General features: G+C 33.0%; 1 protein-coding gene across 7 annotated transcripts; it reads left to right on the top strand.

Annotated features, from left to right (window-relative positions):
• The first annotated feature begins 845 nt into the window (after positions 1–845).
• Positions 846–10,576, top strand: LOC132295457 (uncharacterized). Of its 7 annotated transcripts, XM_059793729.1 has the most exons (11): positions 847–982; positions 1,277–1,349; positions 4,859–4,947; positions 5,767–5,938; positions 6,064–6,219; positions 6,296–6,498; positions 6,629–6,718; positions 6,832–6,936; positions 9,677–10,030; positions 10,116–10,190; positions 10,275–10,576. In XM_059793729.1, exons 6-11 carry the CDS (start codon positions 6,490–6,492, stop codon positions 10,308–10,310), a joined length of 669 nt encoding a protein of 222 aa, XP_059649712.1. In that variant the 5' UTR covers positions 847–982; positions 1,277–1,349; positions 4,859–4,947; positions 5,767–5,938; positions 6,064–6,219; positions 6,296–6,489; the 3' UTR covers positions 10,311–10,576. The 7 variants fall into 7 exon arrangements, with proteins under 7 accessions (XP_059649717.1, XP_059649716.1, XP_059649711.1 ...); XM_059793734.1 differs by having other exon boundaries at positions 846–1,349; positions 9,869–10,030; XM_059793733.1 differs by having other exon boundaries at positions 846–1,349; positions 10,145–10,190.
• Positions 10,577–10,985: the final 409 nt, after the last annotated feature.

Raw genomic sequence — 10,985 nt, 5'->3', positions numbered from 1 at the left:
ACTTCCTTTGCTTAATTCACCTAGCCAATTAAGAACAAACACAATAAGTAACTAAAATAAAGTAAAGTACAAACACGATCAAAAGAGTACTAATTTTTAATTGTTTCTAAAATACGGCGTTGCCAAATCCCCGGCAACGGAGCCAAAACTTGGTGTGCAGTCGTGTCAATGCACCAAATTGTGTAAGTGTGGCCAAGTTTGAATTTATAAAATGCCACTACTAACTCTAACTACTAATATAGTTGGGGTGAGTAGGGATCATCCCAAGGGATCGGATGTGTATTTGAAATGGAAACAAGGTCGGATTAGTAGGTCGAGTGATCAAAAAGTGGTTTGATTGGTTAATTAAACTACAATGTAAACAAATTCAATACAAAGTAATTAACACTACAACATATTAGGTTTTTACCAGCGCTTCTAAAAAAAGCGCTGGTATAGGTCTAATATTACCAGCGCTTTTTTTAAAAGCGCTGGTATAGGTGTAATGGAACCAGTACTTTTCCTAGGAGTGCTGGTATAGGTGTAATCGTATCAGCGGTGTAATCGTACCAGCGCTCTTTGTAGGAGCACTGGTATGGGTGTAATCGTACTAGCACTTTTTTTAAAAGCGCTGGTATAGGTGTAATAGTAGCGCTCCTAGAAAAGGAGCTGGTATAGGTGTAATAGTACCAGCGCGTTTTTTAGGAGCATTGGTATAGGTGTCCCCATTTTTCCATTTCCCTCCATTTTTTTTCCCTTCCCTCCATTTTTTCCCTTTGTTGTATATATAGAATATTTGGGCCCTAAAACTACGTCGTTTTTGTGGGGAATTAACATTGTATTCTCCACTTTCCCATTTCATTTTGCAATAACCCTAATCCTTTCATTTTGCAATAGCCCTAATCCTTCAGCTGTTCTCTCGCCTTCCATCACAGCTCTCTCTCTTTCATCACGGTCTCGCCCTTCCATCACCAGTCAACGATTCGAACTTCTTTTTCACAATGTAAGTTCTTCAAGTGAAAGCTTAAACCATCACTCTCTCTATCTTCCTATTCCCAACCCAACCATTCCTATTCCCGACATCATTTAAGTAGATTTTGAAGCAATTCGGCTTCGAGTGGGTAGGGGAAGAAGTGCTGTCATCAAGCCGGGAATACGGAAACAGCCAAAGCAGATTTGAGATTGGAATTTAGTTCACGCGACAACGCATCCTCCCAATTTCAATGATTCTGCAACCACTATTTGATCTCATTCTGTACCTAAGATTGTTGTTTTCAAATTTTTTTTCTTTGTACAGGAGGAAATAATCGATCGTAGCTTGGATTGTTGGAACAAGTTTTGTCATTGATTAGTCTGATTTCGTTTTTCAGGTAATTTCTTTTTTTTTTTTTTTTTTGTTCCAACATTGAGAAAACTATATATAAATAATATACAGTTTGTTGTTAATTAAAATTAATAATATTATTATTATTACTATTTTTTAATGTTTGGTGGTTAAAATAATACTGTATATAAATATTAATTAAAATTCAAACAAATCTCAATATGATTAGTTGGGAATCAAAATTGGATCCTCTAAGACAATTAAGGATACAAAAATATGGGGCTTAAAAATTCTCTTACTGTATACTTTTTCTGTACAGTTTTCTAAAAGAGTAATCTTTTTTGGGACAGAAGAAGTATGTAGTAAGAATTTCCTAAAAGAAACGTTCTTCTTTAAGAGTTAAAAGTTTATTAAAAAAGACATCCTTTTTGAAACAAAGAAAAAAAAAATTTCTTAAGAATTTCCTAAGATTGTTGTTTTAATTTTTTTTTTAAAGTTTTTGGCTAACTGTATGTTTAATTTCAAATGTGACGTGGAATGGGTGTTTGGTTGAGGAGCTCAACCAACTTCAGGAAATGCTGTCTAGAGAGAGAGAGAGAGAGAGCAATGGGTTATTAAATGGGTTGGAACACCTTGATAGCTAATTCCCTTTTTATATATTGAGCTAAGACTCAAGCTTCATAGACATGTGTTAAAGCAGCCCTTAAGAGGCATCTTAAAATTGACAATGTAAGATGCAAAAGTGTCAACAAATTCTTTCATTGATCGTTTGATTAATTGGGTAGACGAAAATTTTCCAGTAGAATATTTAGTAGTAGCAGCAGAAAAGCTCCTACAATTTCGATGTTGATTAACTCATTCTATGAGGATTACTAGTATTATACTTTTGCTGTTCAGGTCTAAAAGCTACCTTTTTTTTCTTTCTTTGAATGGCGCTAAGGAAGCACATGAATTCAATCAATACAAATTGTCATTCTTGTACTAAAATTGTGGTCCACTGAATCAAATCATCCTTCAAGCTTACTCTTGTGTGGTGTGATATGCAATTTTGCTGTTATATATCCTTTATATAATATGCCTTCCCAAACACAAAGCAAGTTCTTTGTTTCTGAAAGATTGCAATGTTCAGATAGGATCGATCAATCTTTATCACATGATACAAATAACAAAAACAAGATTATTTACCCAAAAAAAAACAAACAAACAAGATTGGTATTATCTCATAATAAATTTCAGGCATCTGTTTGTAGACACACAACAGTGTGTGTGTTTTTTCTTATATTGTGGCTATGCTTTAGACAAGTAAGCACACCAGTGTGAATTGTATTAGGTCTACCAGCAGTTGATTACCTCAGAACAGTACAATAGCAGCATGTGATCCATAATGATCTTGATAATGGGTGTTATAGATATGGTAGGCCAAAGGCATTTGTTGTGATGTTAACATGTAGTTGTAATATATATAGGGTATTTACCAGCGCTTTGAGAGAGGCTAGAGGCTAATATTTAAATCAGAAAAGACCATATATATTACAACTACTTGCATTTTTAGTCAAATGGAACAAAATCTAGTATTTTATGTAAAAGTTAGGGCTTAAAGTTTATTTAGGAAGTTCATTCTAGAAATCACTTTTCCATGAATTGCTTCCAACCACCTTTTTGGGTGGGGTTGCTTGTGTGTGTGCCAAAAGATTCAACTTGCTTTATCACACAAATTCCATTTAGTATTCACTTACTTGTCATGCATAAGATAGATATATGCTTTTGATGGCAAGTTCATTACCATTAGCATAGTATAGTATCTCTTTAAAGGCTGAAGACGATTATTTTAGGTTTTTGGCATATTATTATTATTATTTTTTAATTTTAGCAAAATAATTACTTATAAAAAATAGCAAAAATTATAAATTTAATTATTTTTTTTAAATGCAGAAACTGTACTTAAGAACCAGAAGAAGATGTGAATGTTGGATAAAACAAGTGTTTGGTTTCCATTAAGAATAAGAAGTGCAAATACCATACCTGAAGTAACATGTTTAGACACGCTTGTGACATGTAATTTTTTGGAAGAGGGAAATTTTAAAATATAATTCAAATTTTTCGGAGTACTTTACTTCAAGAGTCAATTGAGATATGATTCTCCACAACATGTGTTTTCCATGCCACTTTCACTTAAAAATTCTGCTGGCTTTCTTCTTCTTTGTTCCTCTTTTGCAATGATGTTAGACCATGATAAAATGGTAGGATGATTGACTGATGCTAGATTATTTGATTGGTTATGATAAATTTTCAAGTTCCTAAGCGAAAAAGAGGGAGTTTTGAAAATAGTTGCTGGCAAGTTCTGATGACCTAATGTTTTAGAGTCATCTTATGACATTGATTTTCAACCCAGACAATATCCATTTAAAGGACCATCTAGTTGTGGGTCTGCAACACTTCTATTGTATTACATAACAGTTTCAATCAAGTGTTCAAGAACATGCATATATTTTGGTGTCAGTGACAATGTTTTGTTCCCTAAGTTTTTTTTGTTTCTTTTCTTTTACCATTTTTGTTTTTAAATTTATTGAGAAATGGGCAATGCGATAGTGGACAAGCAGAGGATATCACTTTTAATTATCCTACTCTTTCTGCGCCGCCCCCCCCCCCCCCCCCCCCCCCCCCCCCCCATCTCTATTATTGTTGGTGTTTCCTGGAGAGAGTGCTGCTTATGCTACTTGATTGTATTCTGTGATGGTTATGATTTTGGCATGTGCATTCTTTATTTTTGTATGTGGATCTAATAATGATCTTGAATTCTAGTTTTGAGGTGTTTAAACAATCTTGTAATTCAAGAAGTGGAGTGGAAAGCTTCATCTTTTTTAATGCGATCAAGATGCCTGATTTATCCTATTAAAATTACTACAATTTTTTATTTCTGAAATAATAAATTAATTGAGTGCTAAGTGGTAAAGTTGATACTCTATACTTGGATTTATGCTGTGCAGACTGTGCTATTGATATTGAATTTAAGCCGAGACATTTTGTGAGGCTGAGGGTCCTAGTTAGTCCTTGTTGCTTTTGTGGGATGCCTTCAAACTTTTGAATGCTTTCTAATACAATGGTACTTATAAAAAGAAGGATATTTAATTTAAGCCGATGAGGTCTTCATTCGTTGCTGATGTTGAGTCCTTATAATTTAAAGCTATGAAACCCAGGTTCATTATGTAGTGTTGTGTGCCTAATCTTTCAAATGTCCAGGCTTTAATGATTTTTTATTTTAAATTTTTTTCTGCGATCTTAGGAAAAAAAAGGTTTAGTCTCGATCTCTGTTTAGTGTTATGTTTGCTATTAGATATTGCTTGTAGCCTGTGAGTTGTACTTTATTTGCTTTCATACACACTCATGCACCACCCATTTAAAAGTTGAAAGCATAATAACATTAAAAGAAGAAAAGTTTTTGGATACTATATTAAGACAACTATGCTATTATTATTAGTTTTCTCTGCATCTTTCAGCGATCCTACCCATGGTTCTTTTGTTACTGAATTTTTTTTTGTTCATATATTGTCTCAGCTTTTGACACCAAAAGCAAGGCCAGGCTGGGTGTTGTCTTGATCAAAATTATTCTGTTCATCATTTGGTTGAGAGCCTTTATAGATCAGGTAATGAATAATGATGCTACTTTAAAAACCTGTGATAAATAGATTTTTGTTGCTTATCATATTTTCTATACAAGTGCTCAACAACCTCAACCATCCTATATATTGACGAAATCCATAAAGGTACCGTACTTCATATTACACATGTCATCCAAATTGACATAAATGGTGTCATTCCTGAAATGCCTGTTGGTTGTGCAAGCAGAAGCATAAAATATCATAATTGTATATTATTCTTGTAGTAGATCATATTTGGTAATATAAACTGATAAAATATTTACATGACTTTGGACTGTGTTTGGATTTGTAAATTCTAGGAGTTCGTTATCAAGGAGTAAGAGAGCCTTACAAATCCATTAAATATATCAACATGAATTGCATGAGACTAAGAACAGGACTGTCTCTATTTATTTGTTTTAATTTAATTCATCACAAGTGATGGCAAATATTACTCGGCCAAACCTTCCTTCAACAAGTCTTTGAATGAAATAGAAAAGCAACTACTTGGCTCTTGATGATGACCTGAAAAATAAGACTGATTGTATAGATTTCTTCCCTAGGCCCTGCTATTTAGATTAATTCTTCTAGGTATACCATCCTCCTTTATTCCTTGCTCATGGTCTCTTGCTTTTTCATTTTACTTTTGTAAATCTTAGTAGCTTTCAGTTCTTCTCGTAAATGTGGTCAGCACTTGCTAGATGATCGTTTTTTAATATGAAAATACTTTTATTTCTTTTTATTGGTTTTTCCTGGACCGCTTTTTTTAACAATTTGATTGCATTCTTGTAACTGAATTCTCACTTTTTTTGGAGGCTTTTCCAGGAAGGATAAATAATAAGCTGACAATGAAATGAACGGTTAGTGAAGTGGAAAAAGTGAGTGAAAAAAATACCGAAGCTTCAACTTCAAAATCATCCCAACCACCGCCGAAGAAGAGACAGGGCCCAACACGATGCAAGAATGTCATAGACGCGACAACCTTATTACCTTTAAGGTACATATATATATAGATCATCTTATATAGTTTACATAATTAGACTATATTCAATGTGAAGGAGAAAAAATGATTTCTATCTTTATTTTTGTACTAAACATCTACAATTGTTAATTTTTGTTTAGGGTTAATAAGTTTGGACAGCCGATCGGTTCTGGAAGTGGTACATATACTAATTATTTGGGAACACTTGCCCGGAAGGATAGATTAGCTCTTTTGTGCACAAAACTTGGTGGGAGATGCCTAAACGGCTGAAGGAGGATATGTGGAACATTGTAAAGGTAAAACCCTCCAATAACATTAAAATAATTTTTATGGAAAAAGTGGACTAACATGCAGCAATTATCACATTTTCAGGGAAAATATGATGTGGGAATCATGTCAAAACAGTGGATATTATCCTCCATCGGAAAAAATGGAGGGGGTACAAGTGTAAATTAAAAAATGAATATTACTCGGTTAGGGATACAGATGAAGAAAGATTGGCAAACCCACCACCTGATGTTGAAAAGGAGCATTGGGAATTTTTGGTTAGGCATTGGGGTACGCCTATGGCGAAGGTAATCCTCCATCTATCACAATGTTTTTTGAAGTCAGTGAGTTGAATTTATAGTTTATCTGCTTTCAGTCATTATTTTAAGAGGAATGTTCTTTACTCAAAGAACGTTTCCTTTTTCTCACTTTTTTTAGGAGGTCGGCAAAAAAAATAAAGAACGTTGTGGGAAACAGACAATGATGCATACCACAGGGACAAAAAGCTTTGCACGTATTTCTGCCAAGGTTAGTTGAAGTTTTTATGGAAAATATAAATTATTTCAATTCTTATGTCATTGAATGATTATAAATGTTAGTGGTAAATAATATATATCACAATGTCTATGTTTCTTTTATAGATTGAGGAAGACGAAAGTATTCAGCTTTCTCGTGCAGATTTATTCATCCGCGCACATGTAAATAAGGATGGCAAAGCTACTGATGCTGCTGCTTCGGAGATGATTGTAAGTTTTCACGCTTCCATTTTGCAAAAAAGGGGTCACGTGTCTTGAAGTGACCAATTTTTAAACTCTTTACGCTGTATTAAGGGGTCATGTGCCTTGAAGTGACCAATTTTTAAATCATTGGCCCGTGTGGAGGCAATTTACTTTCTTGTATTTGTTGAAAAGCATGGGAGTATGGGATCATTGTATGTGGAGGCTTCTTGTTGATTGATTTGTGTTGTGAAGGAGAAGTATTTGCTATTTGTTGTTTGTGTTAATTTCTTACTCATATATTGTGGCAATGGTCTTTTGAATGTAGACAACTTCAAATATTATATACAAGCTATGTAAAGGCCACTAAACACTTGTTCATGATCTATAAAGTACCCTATGGTGGTCCAAATGGACCAAATGTCGATGTAGGATAAGGAAGAAACATTAACAAAACATTATAATGACACTCTTTTTGGAGTGAAGTCGATGAACTGCCTCCACCAAGTGCCCACCGATTTTCCCCCAAACCCATTTCCACCCTGTTCATCTTCCTTTGAAACTCAAATCTGCAATGAGTAATCAACAAGAGAGAGACTTACAAATGGAAGCATGTAAAAGCTAGAGCTAAGGGTGGATCTAGGATTTCTCAATGGGGTGGGCTAAATCAAAATATATCAACCAAAATCAACTTTTGTTTAATTCAATTTTAGTTAATTAACAATGTTTCTTTAGACAATTGATTGATTAAGGACTATCTCTTCTTTTGACCAATTAACTACTTTTGCTTGTCAAAGTTCTTCTTGTGATTTTTTTTTTTTTTTAGTTCTGAAAAGATTTCCATCTTCGAAAAGCTTGGCATGTTGATAAAAATTGTTTCAGATTCAATCTCTGTAGATTTCCAATCCAATTCAAATTCTTTTTATTTTTTATTTTTTTTTCATGCCCAAATTCAAATTTTCTTGTAGACATATATAATGGACAACAAATAAAAAAATAATAATAATAATAAAACAGGAATAGAAGTTATAGAAATTATTATTATTATTATTTTTTTGCTGAAATAAAAAGTAGATTGCGGTGATTACCTCAAAATGCAATGCAAATTTTGTTACTTTATATTGTAAAAAAAAAAATTATATAAAAAAGATCATAAAAAATTTCACCAAATAGGATTTAGTTTGCGAAACAAGAATTACAGAGCCTGATTAGTTGATTTAGAAAAAAATTTAAAACAAAACCCATACATACAAGTTAGCAGTTGTTTTTCCTCTGACTCTCTGACTCCCTCTCTCCAAGGGCAAGGGTTGATGTTTGTGAAGCTACATTCATCTTTTCTCTATTTACTTCATTTAAATACTTTTGTTTTTGTCATGAAAGCTTAGGTATATATATATATATTATACATACACATGTATATTTAAGCATTGCATGTTCATAGCTTGTTGGGATTTCAGTTCTTTTGTGCTTTATTTAGAATCTAGGGTTTTAAAAAATACTTCCCAACCTGTGTTCAAACTTATAGAGCATACCATGATATGCTATAAATGGTACAACCAGAACAATATCATTGCAACAATAAAGCAACATAACTGAAAAATTAGCAGCTGAATTTTTAAAATAGAGAGAATAAAATAAAGTGGTAGAGTTCAGACTTTTGCTAGAACTGAATGTTCAGATTATTCTACTACATGCTCAAATAATTGGCGCTTATGTAGTCTCTCAATAAAATACCTATTTCCAGTCAGAAAATTTGAGGATATGGTCGATTAGTTTTGGCTTTACATTGAAAATTTTGTTGAGACAACTGACTAAGAAATACAGTCATTTTCCGGATCACTGAACAATTTGTCAGCAGTTACCCAACTTGACAATTTTTTAGAAACATCACTGCATGGTATCTTTGTTTTCTGCATAATCCAAAACTTGATGCCTCATTTTTCTTTTTCTTAGTAGGATATAGAAACAAGATATGTGATTTGTTTAAACATAGATAAGAACATTTGTAATTATATAATTTATAAGGAGAAAAGGAAATAAAAAAATAAAAAACAGATTTGGTGACATTAGAGGAGCCTTAATGGTAGAGTTCAAATTACTCAAATGTGGATTTGAGTTTAAGAAGCAATTTTGTTCAAATTATGACAAATGCTACATCTGTACTCAATCTAATTGAAAGTAGCCTTTAAAACAAGTCCAAGATTGAGTAATTAACAAAAGTTAGGTAGAATGTAGATAATAAAAATTTTTGAAAGCTAAATTTACATCTAATGGAAAAGCTAAAAATACAGTACATTACTCTAATATTGCTGCAGTTTAACAAACATGGTATCCCAATTTCCAAGCACAACCTTCTTTTAAAGGAAGCCATTTTATCACCTGATTTTCATCGAAAAAGATGAATGTTCAAGTAATTGAGGATTAAAAATGTCACCTAATAAAACCCCAACCCCCACCCAAAAAAAAAGGAAAAAACAAAAAAACAAGTGCCCCTTAGGGGTTGTTACACGGATCCTATCTCAGCATATTTTGAAGCTTTAGAGATTGTATGAAAGTTCAAAGGGATGTCACAACTATATTTTCACATTGTGTGATGCACTGTTGTTTCAGAACACTTGGCTTTCGTCATTACTAATTTGTTATCTAATTACTTTTCTGTTCAGCTGTTTCTGCATTCCTGTTCTATCATTTCATTAGATTTGTCTGGATGTTTCGTAGCAGTATGTCATGGTAGTTCAAACTTTTTTTTTTTTTTTTTTTTTTTTGTTAGGAAATCATAAGAGAACTTCAAAAAAGTTACTTTGACTCGCCTATTGGTAGTTCCAATGATTTGTTCTCCATTGTGAGGGGAGAAGAGAGAACTGGTCATATGCGGATGCTTGGCTTTGGGCCTACACCAAGCGATGTTTGGGGGCCCTCTCCTAATAAAGATGAACTGATTAATAATGTGAAAAAATCTCAGAAGGAGGCACGTGTAGAATTGCAGGAGATGATTTCAAAAATGCAAGCCGACTATGACAATAAGTTAGAAAATTTACGAGCTAACTACGACGACAAGTTGGAAAATTTACAACAACAGGTGGCTATGCTAATGCAGATGCAACAACAAAATTGTAGTGGACAGGTATATTTATTATTAATTTTACTCTTTACTAAATATATGTTTACTTATGTCAAGATTTCATGTATTTTGTTTTATTATTTTGAAGGGTTCTGATTCTTTAAATGCTCCTCCTAGAGTGTCCCCAAATTCATTTTCTAGTCATGATGCCAATTCAATTAAGGTTATGAACTTTTAATTTCTCTTATATATATGTTAAATTTTCATTTATTATAATGTGCGCTTAATGAATTTATAAAAAATGTAGGGTAATTCAGATCAAATGGGCAAGAAGACTTGTTGAAATTGAAGCTGAAGCTGAAGATGGGGTCGTGCCTGTGCTTTCTAAATTTCCTTCCCCTTGGATGGGTCCTTTTTGAAAAACTTGTACTACATTTGTCAAAAATTCTTAATTCTTTTTGTGTGACATTTAGTAGCTTTATCTAGACAATTTGGATGGTATTTTCATAGTGGTAGGTTAACTTGTGGTTGTATTAGTATACATTTTGGCTTTTTGGTTGACATTTACCAGCTTTATCAATTAGTAGCCAATTTCGATGGTATTTTTCATGTTGGCAGCAGGTTAACTTGTGGTTCTATTATGTAAAAATAATTTGGATAGTATTTTTATATTAATTTGTGTTATATTGGATGACATTTAGTAGCTGTAAAAAAAAAAAAAAAAAAAAAAAAAAAGTGACCGCTCCACCAGCGCTTGTTCAAAAAGCGCTGGCACAGGGGGAAAAAAACATAAAAAATAAATAAAATGACCCCAGTACCAGCGCTTTTTGAAAAAGCGCTGGCACAGGGAAAAGAAAAATAATTAAAAAAAATTAAAATTACCCCGGTACCAGCGCTTCTTCAAAAAAAGCTGGCATAGGGGAAAAGAAAAAATAAAAAAAAAAAAATTAAAATGACCCCAGTACCAGTGTTTTTTGAAGAAGCGCTGGCATAAGGGGAAAAAAATAATAAAAAAAAA

This window comes from Cornus florida, unplaced genomic scaffold (assembly GCF_030987335.1).
Source record: "Cornus florida cultivar Cherokee Brave unplaced genomic scaffold, ASM3098733v1 CherokeeBrave_3.0.0_Hap2_Chr02, whole genome shotgun sequence".
Taxonomy (NCBI): domain Eukaryota; kingdom Viridiplantae; phylum Streptophyta; class Magnoliopsida; order Cornales; family Cornaceae; genus Cornus; species Cornus florida.
This window is presented reverse-complemented; position numbering and strand designations above follow the sequence as displayed.

Excerpts from the sequence above, each read along its gene's own strand:
- LOC132295457 (XM_059793728.1), top strand. Across the intron at positions 6,719-6,831 it reads TTGCACGTATTTCTGCCAAG|ATTGAGGAAGACGAAAGTAT; the intron begins GTTAGTTGAAGT and ends TTTCTTTTATAG. Across the intron at positions 10,191-10,274 it reads ATGATGCCAATTCAATTAAG|GGTAATTCAGATCAAATGGG; the intron begins GTTATGAACTTT and ends TAAAAAATGTAG.